This window comes from Ornithorhynchus anatinus, chromosome X5, assembly GCF_004115215.2.
Source record: "Ornithorhynchus anatinus isolate Pmale09 chromosome X5, mOrnAna1.pri.v4, whole genome shotgun sequence".
NCBI lineage: Eukaryota > Metazoa > Chordata > Mammalia > Monotremata > Ornithorhynchidae > Ornithorhynchus > Ornithorhynchus anatinus.
This window is the reverse complement of record NC_041753.1, coordinates 13,273,116-13,292,414: the sequence shown is the minus strand read 5'-3', so window position 1 is coordinate 13,292,414 and position 19,299 is coordinate 13,273,116. Positions and strand designations below refer to the sequence as shown.

At 50.9% G+C, this 19,299-nt stretch overlaps 1 protein-coding gene across 3 annotated transcripts in view; it reads right to left on the bottom strand.

The window, feature by feature from the left end:
* Positions 1 to 19,299, bottom strand: part of FBXO10 (F-box protein 10) — a 105,843-nt gene that overhangs the window by 31,766 nt on the left and 54,778 nt on the right. For all 3 annotated transcript variants that reach the window (XM_029055710.2, XM_029055708.2, XM_029055711.2), the window contains one exon: positions 10,542 to 10,678. In XM_029055710.2, coding sequence (XP_028911543.1) covers positions 10,542 to 10,678 — 137 coding nt within the window. The remainder of the gene's footprint in view (positions 1 to 10,541; positions 10,679 to 19,299) is intronic.

The following is a 19,299-nucleotide window of genomic DNA, read 5'->3' as shown; positions in this document are numbered from 1 at the left end:
GGAGAGGACGGTGTCAGCGAGGGTCGGATGACGTCTCCGGGGTGGGGGGGGGGGGGCGGTCGACAGCGTCCGAGGTAGCCGAGAGGTCGAGGGGGATGAGGATGGGGTAGAGGCCCTTGGATCGGGCGAGGAGGAGATCGCTGGTGTCCTTCGAGGGGGCCGTTTCCGCGGAGCGGAGGGGACGGAAGCCAGGTTGGAGGGGGTCGAGGGGAGAACTGGAAGAGAGGCAGTGGAGGCGGCAGGTGTAGACAACCCACTCGAGGAGTCTGAAGAGGAACGGTAGGCGGGAGATGGGGCGGCAACTAGAGGCCGGTCCACACACCCCTCTCCTCTAGCACCAGTTGACTCATTCTGCCCCCGTCTCGTCTATGCCGCCGCCGACCGCTTTCCCGTGTCCTCCCCCTACCCTGAAAATCCCTCCCCCTGCACGTACCCCACTCTCCCCACCTTCGAGGCATTATTACGGTCACGTCCGCTCCAGGATACCTTCCCCGACGAGCCCTCTTCTCCCCGGCTCCCTCCCCCTTCTGGGTCGGCAGCGTGGCACGCGGGGGCAGATCGCGGGCCTGGGAGTCGGAAGGAGCTGGGTTCTCATCCCGGCTCCGCCACGTGTCTGCTGTGTGACCCTGGGCCGGCCACTTAACCCCTCTGGGCCTCAGTTACCTCATCTGTGAAACGGGGATTTTACATCGTCGCTCATCGCGCTCATCATTGCTCATCACACAGATGAGTGCGAGCCCCACGTGGGACAGGGACTGCGGCTAACCTGAGTAACTTGTATCCACCCCGGCACTTAGAACAGTGTTTGGCACATAGCAAGTGGTTAACAAGTGCCATAATTATCATCACGTCTGTATACATCTGCAACGGATTTATTTCTATTAACATCTGTCTCCCCCTTAAGACTGTGAGCTCGTTACGGGCAGGAATGTGTCGGTTGTGATCTCGTATTCTCCCAAGCGCTTAGTACAGTGCCTTGCGCACGGTACGTCCTCCGTAAATACGACTGAATGACTGTCCCGCCCTCAACCCCACAGGACTTATGTACATATCCCTGAATGACACAGTGTAAATTATCTATTTATACGACTGTCTCCCCCTCTAGACTGTAAGCTCACTGTGGGCAGGGAACGTGTCTGCCCACTCCGTCGTACCCTCCCGAGCGCTCAGTACGGTGCTCCGCACATAGGAAACACTCAACAAACGCCACCGATTGACTGATTGAGCCTAGTCTAGAGAAAACCAGCCGCAGCCTGGCGTCACCTCCGCAACCCTTCGGGAAGGCTTCCGTATGGGCAGGGAAGGTGTCTGCTACTCCTGCTGCACTGCACTCTCCCAAGCGCTCGGCACGGTGCTCCGCACACAGTAAGCGCTCGATAAATAGAGAAGCGGCGTGGCTCAGTGGAAAGAGCAGGGGCTTGGGAGGCAGAGGTCATGGCTTCGGACGCCGCCTCTGCCACTCCGCTGTGTGACCGTGGGCAAGTCACTTCACTTCTCTGGGCCTCAGCGACCCCATCCGTAAGATGGGGACGAAGACAGTGAGCCCCACGAGGGACAACCCGATCACCTTGTATCCCCCCCAGCGCTTAGAGCAGTGCCCTGCCCCTAGTAAGCGCTTAACAAATACCAACATCATCATTATTATCGCAGGTGGGGCTCGCAGTCTCGTTCCCCATTTTCCAGATGAGGTCACTGTGGCCCAGAGCAGTTAAGTGACCCGCCCAGGGTCACACAGCAGGCAAGCGGCAGAGCCGGGATTAGAACCCACGACCTTCTGACTCCCAGGCCCGGGCTCTAGCCGTTACGCCGTGCTGCTTCTGTAGACGTGATCCTTGCCCACGGGAAATTTACAGTGTACGGGGGGGGGGGGGGGCGGGGGGAGACGAACCTCAAAATAATAATAATAATAATAATAATAATAATAATAATGTTGGTATTTGTTAAGCGCTTACATTATGGATAGGGGATAGAGAGTATAATGACAGGTACTTAAGTGCTGCGGGGCTGGGGTGAGGATCAGAGTTTTTAAAGGGCACACGGCCAAGCGCAGAGGGGAGGAAAGATGACTCGGCCGGTGGTATTTATCGAGTGCCGACCGTGTGCAGAGCACTGTACTAAGCACCTGGGGGAGGACCATACACCAGAGTTGAGAGACATAGTCCCTGCCCCTCAGGGAGTCAACGGCCTAGAGGGGGAAAGGGATGGAGAGGAGAAATTAGGATTTAGTCAGGGAAGACCTCTTGAAGCGGCACGGCCCAGTGGACAGGGCACGGGCCTGGGCGTCAGAAGGTCATGGGTTCTAATCCCGGCTCCGCCGCCCGTCTGCCGCGGGACCTGGGGGCGAGTCGCTTCCCTTCTCCGTGCCTCAGTCGCCTCATCTGTACAATGGGGGTTAAGACTGTGAGCCCCGTGTGGGTCAGGGACTGGGTCCAGCCCGACTAGCTTATACATACCCCAGCGTTCGGTACGGTACTTGGCACACAGTAGGCGTTTAACCAATACCATAAAAAAAGCGACAGCGCCGGGATTAGAACCCGGGTCCGCCGGATTCCACGGCCCACGCTCTATCCATTAGTCCACGCTGTTCTCTGGTTCCGATCCACTGGAACTAGATGGGCGAGGTGCAACGGAAATGAGAATGACCGGAACTTGGAAGTTCAGGGAAAAATAACGAGGCGGCTTTCCACGAATCTAAACACAGTCCCGTCGAGACCGGGAGCCCGTCACTGGGCAGGGCTTGTCTCTATCTGTTGCCGAACCGTCCATTCCAAGCGCTCAGTACAGTGCTCTGCGCACGGTAAGCGCTCAACAGATACGACTGAATAGAATCATCTCTTTGGGGCAAAGAGTGGGTTTTAGAAATGGCTGGGGATCTCCAAGGAGAAAGCATTCGGCATCCACATCGGGCAGCCTTCCCACGACAAGACTTGTAAGCTCGCTGCGGGCAGGGAACGTGTCCACCGACTCTGTCGTACCGTACTCTCCCAAGTGCTCGGTACAGTGCTCCGCACTGTTAGGAAACACTCGATCCCAGTGGGCTGACTGAACGACGACCGGGGCTCTATGGCCTCTTCATCCCAACGGCCGAAAGGCTTTTTCAGAGAGAAAACTTCGTCTCCGGCCTAAGACCGCTAAGACCTAAACGTCAAATCAGAATGGTTTCCGAATACGCCCCCTTTAGTGACCGTCTTGGGCCGACCCGTAGCGACGCCACGGACGCATCTCCCCCGGAAGGCCCCAACTCCATCCGCGATCGTTCCGGTAGTGTCTCCGTAGAGTTTTCTTGGTCAAAATCCGGAAGTGGTTGACCGCTGCCTCCTTCCGCGCGGTAAACTCGAGTCTCCGCCCTCGACCCTCTCCGTGCCGCCGCTGCCCGGCACGGGGGAGTTTTGACTTGTAGCAGACGGCCTTCCGCTCGCTAGCCACTGCCCAAGCTGGGAATGGAATGGGTGAGCCACTGCTTGACTCCCCCTCCAGTCTATTTTCCTTTCTAACTGAAACCCCTCACTCTTGGGAGCCTCTCCCAGGGCCACCCCCAACTCGATGTGAACCTAGGGACCGCCGGGGCAGGGTGATTTTTTGCATTTGCACGACGGCAAGCCGGAGGTAAATTAAATGCTGCAGATCTAGACGCTATCCACACCTTCCAGAGATGTGGTCTAAATCCAGGAGTTAAACCTTTCCGATCGATTTTAGAAGCCCGGGCAATTTCACTCTCGGAGGGTAAGTGGGGATGACGCTATTTCCCCACCCAAAGGAGAGTGAGAAAGGACACTGCTCTTGAAAATCTGTTTGCGGGTCCATGCTGGAAAGCCGCTCTAGAGATGCAAGGGCTTATTATTCCTAAGGTTATACTTTTGCTGACTCTGATTATTAATCGCATTTACTGAGCGTTTTCTGTGTGCAAAGCACTCCGATCTCTGATTACCGCCGTGGGAAAGTAGACTAAAATATGAAAAACCCTAGGAGTGCCTTCGGAGAGCACCCCAGAGGAGAGGGAGGAGAGTTAAAGGTACAAAAAGAGACTAAGCAATCCACAATATTCAATTTCAAATTCTTTATCCTCTCTCCCTCCCCACCTTCCTCTGCCTCTTCTCATTTCCCATTCTTTTCTCGATTCCACAAGATGTATTTCTCTACAGAAGGGAGGGTCTCTGCATCTTCTACAGCGAAGACGAGAAAGGGAAAAAGGAACTCATTTTTCTCCCAGAGCTTAGAACAGCGCCTGGCATCTGGGAAGCGCTGAACAAATACCATCATTATTACTACTTATTATCATTTAATGGTATTTGTTAAGCCCTTACTACGTGGCGGGCACCGTACTGCGCACTGGGGCAGAGACAAGCTAATCAGGTGGGACAAAGTCCATGTCCCCATACTGAGACCCGGAGAAGTCAAGTAACCAGCCCAAGGTCACGCAGCAGACAAGTGGCAGAGGCGGGATTAGAACGCAGGTCCTGCTGACTCCCGGGCCTGTGCTGTTCCCGCTAGGCCACGCTGCTTCCGCCTTCCTTCCCGTACCAGAAGCGAAAGCAGCGATTCATTTGCATGAAGGCCAAAAGCCTCTTAGGCCGTAATTATTTGCGCTAGACAGGCGTGATGATCCGGGTTACCAACGTGCAAGACATCCCCGGACAATTCGGAGGGGATTTTGGCCCGGCTAGATTGTGAATGGGCTGCTTTGATTCCCCAGATCTTAAATCGCCTGGTTCTTAAGGTGGTCTGGAACAGGGCTACAAGAACATTCTCTCCCAGCTGCTGGGCTCGCTCCATTACAGGCTTTGTAGCGGAAAAACAACAGATGAGCTGTTGGTCCTCCTCATTCAAGCCGATTCCTAGACAGATGATTATGATTCACTCTATTAACGCAGCAAGGAAATTATTTCCGCACGGGAAATAAATACTACATCTACCATCAGATGCCTAAAACCCGAAATGGACCCAGACAAAAAGCACAAGAGTCGCCAGGTCAATTTGATATTCAGGTGCCCCCTGCTCATACCTTAATCGATCCATCCAAGGAATTTAATGAGCGTTTACAACGCGCAGAGCCCTGCGCTAAGCGACTGGGAGAGTACAGTACAAAGTTAGCGGACACGTTCCCTGCCCACAAGGAGCTTACCTTTAAGGTAGAGGTAGAGTCTACCTTTAAGGTCACAGATAAAAGCATTAGTTGCCATCTGAAATTGTCAACATCATATTTGATTTTATACGTATGCAATAAGGGAAAAAAATCATTCAACAATTGGCTTTTCTTGCCTTGGCTGCTGGAAATCTGCCAAAGCACGCGACAGGCCTGTTCTGTGACTTGCTCCTATTCCTAGAAGTACGGTTATCACGACCGGACATTTTGCGCCTAGGTTCTCCTTGTGGACGGGCCAAACGGATATGCCAAACGTACTCATCCAGCTGGGGATGACGTTTTGAGTTTTTCAGAAAAATTTCCACATAAAATATCCGTTCAGTGCAAACGGGCTCTTTTCTAAACTACAGAAACCACGGCAGTAAAGTTACCTCGAACCGCTAATGTCATGGTGATTTTGTTGTTTCTCGGGCGCCATGCCCACCGCAGGGAAAGGTTCTGTAATCTACACCCCCCCGCCCCCCCAGCAACCCTGAAAGAGGAGTCCTGCAGAAGAGGTGACATTCCATTAAAATAAACTGACCTTCACAAATAAGTACTCCCCTATGCTAGGACGTTAAAATCCCCTTGACTAAAATCTATCCGTCCCCCAACCCCACGGCACTCGCGTACGTATCTTTAAATTCTATATTATAAATTACCTATTTATTCATATTAATCTCTGTCTCCCCCTCTAGACTGTAATCTCATTACGGACAAGCGTCTAATTTTGTTGTACCGTACTCTCCGAAGCGCTCAGTGCAGTGCTCTGCACGTAGTAAGCGCTCGATAAACACGACCGATCGGCCCATCCCCTAACCACGCAATCCCTTCGGCACGGATGCTTCGCCCCAGGTCAGAAAGGAACACCGAGCCGAATGCTCCCGGAGGAGCCACGTGCTAGGCTCGGGACACGCTGGCGACGACGGCGTTATGGCAATATGCAGACTTGTGGGGAAATTCCTCGTTAGAAAGGAAGGTTGAGTTGTCGAATCAAACAGTTTGTTCATTCATTCGTATTTATTGAGCGCTTACTGTGTGCAGAGCACTGAACAGTTGCGTTCGCTGCACTCATTCCTGCAGACGCTTTTGAAGAATCCAGGAGCCGCAAGGGGGGAGAATCTGGAAGTGGCTGAGCCCCAAGACTAAGTGAAGAGCCTTCCGTGTGACCTTTCCGGATAATAATAATAATAATACAAATTGTGGTATTTGTTAAGCGCTTACTACGTGTCCGGTACTGTATCCCAGCTCTGCCCCTCGTCAGCTGTGGGACTGTGGGCAAGTCACTTAACTTCTCTGTGTCTCAGTGACCTCATCTGGAAAATGGGGATGAAGACTGTGAGCCTCAGGTGGGACAACCCGATTACCCTGTATCTCCCCCAGCGCTTAGAACAGTGCTCTGCACATAGTAAGCGCTTAAATACCAACATCATCATTACTATTATAATTATTACTAAGCACTGGGATGGATACAAGCAAATCGGGTTGGACGCAGTCCCTGTCCCACATGGGGCTCAGTCTCAATCCCCCTTTTACAGATGAGGTAACTGAGGTCCAGAGAAGTGAAGTGACTTGCGCGAGGTCACACGGCAGCCAAGTGGCGGAGCCGGGATGACAACTCATGCCCTTCTGACTGAAACGATCCTTTAATAATAATAATAATAATAATGTTGGTATTTGTTAAGCGCTTACTATGTGTGGAACACTGTTCTAAGCGCTGGGGGCGATACAGGGGAATCGGGTTGTCCCGCATGAGGCTCACAGTCTTAATCCCCATTTTCCAGATGAGGTCACTGAGGCCCAGAGAAGTTAAGTCACACAGCTGACACGTGGCGGGGCCGGGATTCAAACCCATGACCCCTGACCCCCGAGCCCGGGCTCTTTCCACTGAGTCACGCCGCTTCTCCTCATCCTATCCAAGCTCGTGACGACTGAGATAAACCAAAGGCCGCCCGCGAGGCTTCTTACACGTAGCGGGAAGGTGATTATCCGAACGCTGGTCATCTGCACTGACCTAAGCCTCCTTGAGATAATTAAAACTAGAACGCCGAGAACTGATGAAAATGGGGCCTGACTAAGATTGCTGGATCCAATTTTGCTCAGTTATCCAACTTTTCATTGTCTGAACTGGCCTTGGTTCTAATGGGTTTGAATAACTGGCTTTCTACAGTACGTGCTCCAGACGAGCCTCATTACAGACCTGAGATTTCCAAAGCAAGATGCGAGAATGGCTCGCCTCAAACCTTTTTCATCCCACGACCCCCCTGGAGGCTCCTGAGACCGCTTCGCCCTTCCATGCTTCACAAAAACAAAGAAAAGGCTACGGTTTTGCCTTGCGGGGAGTCAACCAGCCTCAAACACAATTTGGAACCCGATAGCTCTCCCGATCCATCCGAGTCAGAAAGTCTTGGCCTGCGGAACAGGGTCAGAGCACCGTCTTTTCAGCTGGGCCTTGTCTGCTCGACAAGGAACGCCCTTTTGAGTGGGGAGACGTGTGAGTTGTTTGTTGGTCTTTGGGATGGTTTTTTTTTTTTTTTTTTTTGGCTCTGGTCGGTTGATTCCTCTCGTTAATTCCTGGGGGAGGTAACCGCACTGAATCGTACTGAACATGTCTGAACGTGGCCTAGTGGACAGAGCACGGGCTTGGGAGTCAGAAGGTCCTGGGTTCTAATCCCGGCTCTGCCACGTGTCTCCTGTGTGACCTTGGGAAAGTCACTTAACCTGTCTGTGCCTCAGTTACCGTATCTGTAAAATGATGATTAAGCCTGAGCCCCACGTGGGACATGGACTGCGTCCAACCTGACCAGCTTGTATCTACCCCAGAGCTCAGCGTCACGCCTGGCCCATAGTAAGTGTTTAACAAATGCCATAGAAACATAACAAACAAATCCCCAAACTGGGAATCATCGAAGAAAAGCGCGTCGTAACCGAAACGGACAGCAAATCATCTCCTATAGGCTGCGGGAAGCCGAACTGAGCTCGAAGCCCTGAGGCGGCTTTCTCCTCCCAATCTCCAAGAAGAGTCTTCAAGAAGAAGGCCGACGTTCGAAATCATTTTTTCCAAAATCGTAAGGGCCTTTTGGACCGTGGCACGGTAATACACCACTGTCAAGATTACCTCTGAGATCCAGGACGTGACGTTTCACCTTCTGAAGCCCGAAAGGGATAATGTATACAACACTCTCTGCCTACCCACGCAGCTCTGAACGCTGAAAACCCCGGGGATCGCGCTTCGGGGTGGGTTATGAGCTACTCTCGTATCACTGAAAAGGGAGCTGCCTCGTCAGGGCACCTTACGCGTCTGGACACACCGTCCCTCTGGGGGCGTGAGGGGGATTCATCAAAACTAAATTTTCAGTTTCTTTTCAACTGGGCAATTAGGGACAACGACGCACAAGCTGACGCGTGGAAAAAACCCAACTACACGGCAGCATTTCCAGAAGTGCAGCTGAAGCACCTATCGGGGTTTGCGGGGGCGGGGGGGGGGGGGGGGGGGGGGCTCCTCTAATGCAGCCGAAACACATCGACAAGAACCCGGCGCATTTAAGGAGAAATTGCCTTTCACATCCATCCGCTCCGTTCGGCTCGGTAACGCTTCCGATCCCCGTTGCGGCAGGCACGTCCTGCAGATCTTAGAGACTCCTCCGGAGACGTTTCGTGGAGGACGTATGAATGACTATAGGGTTACCCAGTCTTCCTGTCCCAGGGGCACACTTTTAGGGGGTCCCGTTATCTGCCGAGGGGACAGGGGGTGACGTGCCTCACTTGGTCCGCTTTGGTCACCGTCTAGGTTGTCGGTCGGGGGGGGGGGGGGGCCGGGACACCTTGACGGCAGTCCAGAAAAGTATGTACCCGAGCTCTCGTGGGAAGCAGTGCGGCCTATCGGAGAGAGTTCGGGGCTGGGATTCAGTCAGTCAATTTGTTGAGCGTTTACTGCACGCAGAGCACTGTACTGAGCGCTTGGGAGAGGACAATATAGAGTCGGCCTCTGATCTCAGCTCCTCCCCTTGCCCGCTGTGTGACCTTGGGCTGAGATTCTCTGTGCCTCAGTTACTCCATCTGTACAACGGGGATTGCGACTGTGAGCCCCGCGTGGGACAACCCGATTACCTCGTGTCTACCCCAGTGCTTAGAACAGTGCTTGGCACGTACTAAGTGCTTCATAAATACCGTCATCATTATTATTACTAAATCCTACCCGGTCAAGAGCAATCCTAGCCAAATCTAAATTCAGAGCAGGCGCAGTAAATCCATTAAGCGAACCGTTTCGGCACCTTCATGCTTCTCCCTTCCGGTTCACTCAATAATAATGACGGCATTTGTTAAGCGCTTATTATGTGCCAAACACTGTTCAAAGCGCTTGTGCTGGACTGTTATTATTCTGTACTTTTTATTCAGCAAATGGGTACTTGAGCGCTCATAACTTCTTCTAGCACTTAGGTGCGTATCTTATATACCCTATTACTTAAGCACAAAATCGCGTTTGTGTCCCCTTTTCCTTCTTCCTCTTCTCTGTAATATTTTAGTGCTCATCTCCTTCACTAAACCGTAAACTCTCTGAGGGCAGGGATTACGTCGAAGCATTCTACTGTACCTTCCCTAAGTACTTAGTGCTCTGAAAACGGTAGGTACTCGATAAATAGCGCGTCACATACGATAATAATAATAATAATTTAGACTGTGAGTCCCACGTAGGATAAGAACTGTGTCCAATCTAAGTCACTTGTCTCTATCCCCACGCTTAGAACAGTGCTTGACACATAGTAAGTGCTAACAAACACTATTTAAAAAAAAAAACAACAAAAAACTGGACTTCAGGGTCTAACGGTCTGGGGAAGAGGACTTGAGTTGCCCGTTGGTCCGAAGGCCCCCGGGGAGGGTTCTGTTACCACTCGAAAGGATTTTCCTTGATCTAGGAGAGTGAATGAAAGGTTTCAAGTAGAAAAGACACAGCCAACCAACGGATCTCTCTACTCCACGCCGCCCTAAAATCTGAATTTCAACCGTCCGGTGTCGCAGACCAAGCACCAGCCAGGCCCACAAACCTCCTGAGGTTCCTTCGAACTCTGTGGTGCTACCGGGTGGAGACCTTCCTTCTCTCCTCCGTACCCCTCCTCACACAGTCATTTTGAACCGGCAGGGTAGAGACACAGCTGCCAAAGCGGAGTCTTGTACCCACTTCCTCTGAACCTTCCTGCATCTTCTTTCCCAACCGCCACTCGCCCAGAGCCAACGGTTAAAGTTGGGGTGAGACGAGAAGAACGCTTAATATTCTGCTTCCCTTAGCTAGAGTCCGGGCGTAGACAGCGGACGCCCCTAAGGGCCTGCCGGGCACTGCTGTCCCCTTTCAAATACGGAAGGCGATTAATACCCGCACGGAGGAGAGAGGCGAGCGCAAGGTCATTGCCGATCAACGTACCTCACAATGGGATTTCCGTGATACAAAATATAAATTCCAGCTTCTTTATTTCCAAAGATTTGATTGCTACGGATGACGCCTTTTCCGTTGCCAAGGACGACGATGCCGGAACGAAGGCCACTGTGTATCTTATTACACTGAGGGATCATTTATACGTATGTGAAAAGAATTCAAGAGAAAACAGAAGAAATATCAGTCAGGCCAGGGAAAGAGAGAAGGCAAAGAATGAAAGATCGACAGCTGGATTAAAAAGAGATTTCAGAAAAGACCAAAAGGCAAGTATTGGTACGGTCGGCCCTCGGCTTAAGACGCCTCGCATCGAGACGCGCCGTACTTACCCTGCTGCAGCTTTACGAATTATCGGTTTCACCTTTACCACGCCAGCCTCCTTCATGGCACCGGTTCCGTGAAACGGGGGGTGTAGGGGGGAAGTGAGGGGAGCGGAGGACCTCGGGTTACTCCTTGGGGGGCTGGGCCGTCTCGAAACTCCAACGGAACTGGATTAATTTCCGCAAGGCAGCGAGTTAAGTCTGCCTGCCGTGCCCAGAGCGCGGTGGCATCAGCCGACCCGATCCCTGACATCAAAGAGCTCACAATCTAGGGCGGAAGCCTGTCACTAAAATAGGTTACAGATAGGAAGGAGCCCGGGCTTGGGCTAATCCCGGCTCCGCCGCTTGTCGGCTGTGTGACGTACGTCACTTAACTTCTCTGTGCCTCAGTTACCCCATCTGTCAAATGGGGATGAAGACTGCGAGCCCCACGTGGGACAACCTGATTGCCTTGCATCCACCCCAGCGCTTAGAAGAGTGCTTGGCACATAGTAAGCGCTCAACAGATACCATCATTATTATTTTCCATCTACCCCAGAGCTCACCGTAGCGCTTGGCACAGAGTAAGCGCTTAACAGGTACGGCAAGTCTTACACAATGGGGGAGGGAGGAGTCGACCGTGAGATAGACGAGAGTGAGGCACAGTGAGTAGGTTGGTATTAGCGGAGCGAAACTCGAGGGCTGAATTGTAGTGAGAGAGGAGTAAAGACGGGTGGCGGGGAAAGTTGACTGAGGGCCTTAAAGCAAATGGTGACAAATTTCTGTTCGCTGCGGAGATGGACGGGCAACCTCTGGAGGTATCTGAAGAGTGAGGAGACACGCACGGAATGATGTTTTAGAAAAATAATCCAGGCAGCAGAGTGAAGGATGGACCGGAGAGGGGAGAGACGGGAGGCTGGGAGGTCAGACAGGATACGGGAAGGGGTGGATTCCGGAGATGTTAGGGAGGAAATAAAAATTAACGGGATCTGGTAACTGACTGAATATAAGGGTTCAAGGAGAGAGATGACTAGTTTGAGGGGTTTGGACAGGAATGGGAGGCGGGAGACGGGGGGGGGATAGCTGGAGGGTGCCGTGGAGTCAAGGGAGGAGTTATTTAGGAAAGGGATCGTGTGGGCATGTTGGTCAAAAGTATGACATAAAGACATGCGTTCTTCAGCTTTAAGCTTCTTGATCATCTCCAGGAGACAAAGGAATGACAAAGGGATTTTTTTGAATACATCTAGAAGGCTGAAGTAAAGAGGTTTTTTTTCTCCTCTCTTTTCTCTCCTTCTATCTATATATATATATATTCAGATAGAGTCAGTGCATCTTCCAGGAACCCAAGTCTTGGGTGCTCTGGCTATGTCCATGGCAGGAGGTAACCAAGGAAAATCATTAAAAGTTGAGGCTGAACAGTGTAAGAGATGTTTTGTCCACGTTGTAACTGATCCATAAAATAATGAGTCGTGATGCAGAGCGTGGAGTAAAGGCGGAGGTGGAGCACGATCATTCTGAACTTTAAAACGTCGGGATTTTTCTGGTCCTAAACTGAGGAAGGGGGAGGGAAAGAGTAAAGGAGAAAGGACAGAAGCATCAAGATGCTACTCGGGTATGTTCACTTCTAATGTTTACTCCCCCTTTTCCTCAGATTGCAAAAAGATTGCTCCTTGTAGGCGGAAACTCTCTTCAATTTATATCTTTTATATTCTCAAGCACCCAGTACAGTACTCTGTAAAATGTAGGCACTCAAATGCTTATAATAAATAGAGGTGGCATACGATACTCCCCCAGCTCCACAATACTCATATAAATCCCCTTATGCTCTATTTCCCCTATCTGTAATTTATTTTAATGCCTGTCTCCCCCTGAAGACTGTAACCTCCTTATGGGTAGGGATCGCCCTTACCGACTCTGTTGTATTGCACTTTCCCAAGCGCTCAGTACAGTGCTCTGCACACAGTAAGTGCTGGATAAATACCATTTATTGATCGATTCGGAGCACACAGATCATTGCAGAGTTGAATTCCAGGCTAATTTTCCAAGTGACACAGACACAGGAGTGCAACAACCCTCTAGACTGTAAGCTCTTTGTGGGCAGGGAACGTGTCTGTTATATTGTACCGTCCCAAGCGTTTAGAACAGTGCTCTGCAAACAGTAAGTGCTTCACAGAAACGATCGATTAACAACCACTGGACAGACAGGGTGGCTGCCCAGTGACCCGAAGCCTTTGTCACGGTAACAGGCCCAAACACAGCCCTTTGGGGAATACACGCAAGCCCACCACAGTCTAGAGCTTGGAAGACTCCAAATGGGCACATATCAGCTTTGCGATGATGAAATGCTGAGGTTTTAAACCCTCCTTTCGACTCATCTCTTAGTCTAGCGATACTAGTGTCGGGGAGGGGGGAGGCCAAACCAGAAGTCTGTCCTAGAGTCCCTGCGGCAGTAATTACCCCACAGCACTGAAGACACTAGAAATGGGTTGAAAGCGACTTCGAGACGAGCCTAGGTGAGTTAAGAGGTGAGGCAAGGATGAGGTAAACGATGCCTTTCACGGCAGTATTCGTAAAACGCAGAGGTCGATTATACGGATGCCCCATTGAGGTTCACCATGCAGGTCAATAATTTCTGTCATTCTAGCCCTCCCACCTGACTGTACGCTCTTTGAATCTTGCTTCCACTGCAAATCAATCAATAGTATTTACGGAGCACTTTCTGTGTGCCGATCATTACCAACTCCTAGGGAGAGTACGACAGGATTAGTCGAGAGGACCTTACAGTATAGTGGGGGAAATGGACACTAAAATTAATTCCAGATAGGAAGTAGAAGAGCACATAAAATCTGTACGTAAGTGCTATACAGGGGGTGGTGGGTACTTAAGGGCTGAAGTGATAACGGAAGTGTTGAAGTCGCAGTCGGGGTGATATAACTTGGGGAGTAAGAAATGAATGGCGAAGAAATGCAATTTCGGAAGGGGTACTGAAGATGGGGAGAGCTGTGATCTGTCAGATTTGAAAGGGGCGGGGGAGTTCCAGGCAGGGGGAACGTGTATATCCGTAATTTACGTACATATCCAAAATTTACTTCCATTAATGTCTGTCTCCCCCTCTAGACTGTAAGCTCGTAGTAGGCAGGGAATGTTTCTACCAACCCTGTTATATTGTACTCTCCCAGGCGCTTAGTACACTGCTCAATAATAAGCGCTCAATAAACATGATGGATTGGAAAAAAGCCACGAGCAAGAGGTTGGTACCAGGAGAGACGAAAATGAGGTACGTTTAGAAGGCTAGCTTCAGGGAACGGAGAACGTGAGCCGGGGAGTAGCGGAAGAAGAGAGTAGATAAGTAGGAGGGAGAGAACCGATTGAGAGCCTTAAAATCTGTGGTGAGGAGTTTCTACTTCACGTTAAGAGAAATGGGCAACAAGTGGAGGTGTTTGAGAAGTGGGGAGACAGGCGCAGAACGATGCTTTAGAAAAACGATCCGGGCAGCAGAGTGAACTATGGACTGGAGGCAGGGATCGCAGCCAGGAGCCTGACGCGGTACTCGAGCAAGACACGACAAGTGCCAAGATCTGCCTGGCGGCTGTCTGAATGGAGAAGAAAGGGTGGGATCTTGGAAACCCTGTGGAGAAAGACGGGACGTAAACATAGACTGAATAAATACGGGAGAGGAGAGGAAGGACTCAAAGGAAACGCAGGGTTGCATGCCCGAGAGACGGGAGGACGGTGGTGTTATCGACTGCGATGGGAAGCCTACGTGGAGGACAAGATTTGGGAGGGAAGATGAGAAGCTCGGTTTTAGCCGTGCTGAGCAGGACGCGTGAGGGGGACACCCACGTAGAGACGCCCTGGAGGCAAGAAGAAATGTGAAATTGCAGAGAAGGAGCGAGGTCGGGGCAGCAGAGTACATTTGGGAGTCATCTGCGTAGAGGTGGTAAAGTCATGGGGGTGGCTGAGCTCCCCTCAAGAGTGAGACGAGAAAGAGATAGTCTTGAGGGACACTCACAGTTAGGTAGTGGGATGCGGAGGATGCAGAGGGATGCCAGTGAGACTGAGAATAATCATCTCTATTTGGATGTCCCGCCAACACCTCAAAATTAACATATTCGAAACAGAACTCCTCATCTTCTCACCCAAACCCCGCCCTCTCCCATCACTTTCCCTTCATTGTGGACACCACTGCCCTCCCAATCTCACTAGCACATAACCTTGACCTTTTCCTCTATTCATCTCTCTCATGCAACCCTCATGTTCGATGTCGCCAAATCCCGTTGGTCCTACCTTCACAACACCGCTAAAATCCGCCCTTTCCTCTCCATTCAAACTGCTATTGCAGATCCAAGCACTTTTCATATCCTAGCTTGACTACCGCGGCAGCCTCCTCGCTGACCTCTACTTTCCGTTTCCCCCCTCTTCGGACCATACTTCCCTCTGCTGCCCAGATCATTTTTCTAAAGAAAATTAAAAATATTCAGTCCACATCTCCCCCTTCCTCAAGGTGACTACCCATACAACTCGGCATCAAACAGAAACTCCGGTTTTAAAGCATTCACTCGGTTCTCCCCATCCTACCTTACCTCGCTGATTTCCTACTATAACCCAGGCCACACGTATCGCTCCTGTAACTCCAGCCTATTCGCTGTACCTCTATCTCATCTATTTGGCTGCCGACCCCTTGCCCACATCCTCCTTCTGGCCTGGAACTCCCTCCCCCTTCGATTCTGACAATGTACCACTTTTCCCACCTTTAAAGCCATAATTAAAATCACATTTCCTCCAAAAGGCTTTCCCTTCCCCTTCTCTCTTCTGTGTCACCTAAGCATTTGATCTGCATCCCCTTTACGCACTTATATTCACCCCATCCTCAGCCCCACAACAATTACGTACCTATCCGTAATTTACTTTCATGTCCGTCTCCCTCTCTAGACTGTAAACTCCTTGTGGGTCGGGAACGTGCTTACCAATTCTGTTGTATTGCACTCTCCCAAGTGCTTAGTACAGTGCTCTGTACTCAGTAAGCGCTCAGTAAGTACAATTGATTGATTGATCGATCAGCCAGAGAGGTAAGAGGCTAATTGGGAAAGAACCATTTCAGAATAATCAAGGTAAGATAGCGTTTCCAGGCAGGGGGAGTCGACAGCGTCTACGGGAGCTGAGAGGTTGAGGAGGTTTGGGAGAGAGGAGGCCGTTAGACTTGGCAAGAAGGGGATTATTGGTGGACTTAGAAAGAGTGGTCTCAGTTAGGGGAGAAAACCAGGTCATGAAGGGAGCTGGAGAGGACATGGCGCCAGCAGGCGCATTCGAACCATCTGGGATCCTTGGATAGGAACGTGAGGGGATATGGGATTTGGATGGAGCTAGGGAAGCGAGGGGGTAAACTTGGGAAAGATCACTCCTGACGGTTTCGATTTTGTCAACAAACAAGAGAGGGCAGAGAGGTGGATGCTTTGGGGGTTTCGGGAGGAAGTTACGTGCTTGCCCAGGTGGTTGTTGAGCATGAGAAAGGGCCCAGTCCGAGCAAGTGAGAATGAATTTGCAGTGGCTGAACTTGGCCCGGTGCCTGGGTTTTCCCCAGCAGCGCTCCACAGTATGAGCACAGGAGCAGAGTAAGCAGACTTCGAAGTTGATTTAGGGCCGGGCCTCAGTGGTATAAGACTGACAGAAGGACAGCGGGCGAGGGAGTTAATTAGGGCAGACAGGGGGTTTTAGGGCACAGATTTGTGCATCAAGAGAGGTGAGGTTTGGGTAGGGAGTTCAAGTGGTACATAACGTCCTAACGATAATAGCATTTGTTTAAGCACTTATCGTAAAGCCAAGCACCGTTCTAAGCGTTGGGGTAGAATCAATATTGTCAGGTTGGACACAATCCCTACCCCACAATGGGGCTCACAGTCTTACAGGGAGGCAAAAGAGGGAATTTAATCCCCATTTTATAAACGAGGAAAACGCAGCTCAGCTCAAGGTCACAGGGCAGGCAAGTGGCAGAGTGGGGATTAGAATCGAGTCCCCCTGACTCCCAGGTCCTTTCCACCAAGACACGCTGTTTCTCCGTCCCACGTCCCGGGATAAGCAGAGGAGTCCCAGAGATCCTAAATCTCAGTGGGGGAAAGAACAGTTTTGAGAGAAGACAGGCACAGCAGTTGTAATCAGAGAGTAGAATTTCAGCGTTGGTGAGCTAAGAAATGGTACAATAACTAGGGACGGTGAGATCCAGCGAGTGTCCAAGTCGGTGAGTGGGGCGTTTCGGTGGAGCAGGAGATAGGCAGAGTTGAGGGGTGAGTGGAAGTGGGCAGTTGGGGGGGGGGGGTCATCAGGAACGTCCACATGGACGTCCAAGTCCCTGAGGACCCATTAGAGAGAAGGACAGAAGGAAGGCGTCAAAAATATTACTCAGAAAACTGGAAGTGCGTTCAGGGGAAGAATAGATGACTGCCACTAGTAACTGGGGTGGGTGGTAGGAGCAGTTGACATGGGTTTCACAGGAAGAGAGAGGATGGAGGGGCGGGATGGTGCGCAAGCAGCTTTGGGGGGGTGGTGAGGTGCGGGCCGACTCCTCCCTCCTCCCCAGTGAGGCCCTCTCGGGGGAGGACGGCACCGTCAGGGGTGAGCCACGTCTCAGGGATGGCAGGGAGGAGGAGTGGCTGGGTCAGGAAGAGGTCAAGGCCGAAGGGGAGTTTACCCACTATAGAGTAGGATTTCCACAGGCTACATCTGGCTGAGGAAACGGGGCGGGGAACAAGGAAAGGGAACGGTGCGACGGGTAGAGAGGCGTTAGAAAGGAGTGAACCGATGGGTTGCATTGCCGAGAACGGGCGGTTCGGGGTGGTGGGGAGAGAGACGTGGTGAGCAGAGGGTGGAGTCGGGGGAGAGCACGGTGAAATCTCAGGCCTCGAGTGCAGCTTTCAGTCCCCCGTGCCTTTAGAAAAGGTGATCGAGACGTAAGCTTCCTTCCAAAATTCCTTAAGATCGATTTCCTAGTTCGTCGTGGGGAGGGAAAGCGTCTACCAACTCTTCATTCATTCAATCGGATTTACTGAGCGCTTACCGGGTGCAGAGCACTGAACTAAGCACTCGAGAGAGGACAGTACAATAAACACATTCCTATTGTACTCTCCTAAGCGCTTAGTACAGTGCTCCGCACACAGGAAGCACTCAATAAAGTGGTTGATTGATGGATGATAGTCCAGAATAGCAAAGCTCTGAAAATGAAGCACCAGAGGAAGCTAAAATCCTGGGTTCTATTCCTAACTAGATACGCCCTTTCCTGATAAATTTTCCTTCCTGTAAAACGGGGATACGGATCCCTGCTCCTTCGGGCTTCATAGGGAGGTTGTGAAAGCTAATGTTGGCTGAAGTCCTCAGAGATAAGCATGATTTTAGTACTTTTCATTATTAGCACTGCAGTGGACAGTACTGCATCTCCATTCCTTCTGCTCTTGAATAATCTCAATTTAAGATACCACCCTGGGCTAATTGAGCTGCATTTCTCCCCGCTCGGAGGAAATTACAGTACCTGTTCTTTCTTCAGGGACAGAGGAGTTTTCTAAGTTTTACAAAGCTTAGTTCCAAATAAAAGCTGGCTATCCAAGTGCAGGCAGGTGGAGTACACTTCCCATAATACGGACTGCTGAATGAAGCCGAGGATTTACTCTAAAAAGATGGTGACCCATCTTTCCCATCATTTCACCTTCATCATTTTCATTTTCAGTCTCTGTTCTTCTCGAGATTCTCTGAAGTCCTCTAAAAGGGTTATTACAAAAATTTCAAGTAGCAGGCCAGATTCTTTCTCTGGGAAACTCTCTAGGAAGCGTCTGACAGCTACTTTTCCACATAACCAGAAAATCCGGCCCACTGTTTTACCCCTTTTTACCCCTTCCCTTTTATCTATTAGAACACGGGATAAACACGGCCCCATTTACCGCTCGTTGAATCCGCTTCGTAGCTCAAGAATACACTGCTCTTGGGACTGTGTCTTGTTTAAGTGTGGCTCCAAAGAAGTGGGGGAGGGCGAGACATGAGTGACCACACCATATTTTGTGGGACATTCCAGTTGGGGGCCATTTTTCCTTTGTGTCCCATTTGAAATCAATATGGGATGCACTTTTTTATAAAATGGATCTACGTAGAGCTCCATCCCCCATCGTGCTGGACCTGGGTCCACAACTAATCCAGCCCCACATGGCTGTTTTTCGGCTTACCCTTCTCCCACCGGAGTGGCCCCATCGCCTCTCCTGCCACGTGGCTCCCTAACAGCTGACATGCCCCATGCCTCGGGGACAAAATAAGCAAGAGGCGGCAAAAAGGAGCAAAAGAGGAAAGCAGAAATAAGGTAACTGAGGAAAAACAAAAAGAGGAAGTACAAGACAGACAGGGGAGAAAAGAGGAAAAGATGAAATGAGAGAAATACAAAGAAAAGGGGGGTGGTGGACGGGAGTCTCCTTAAA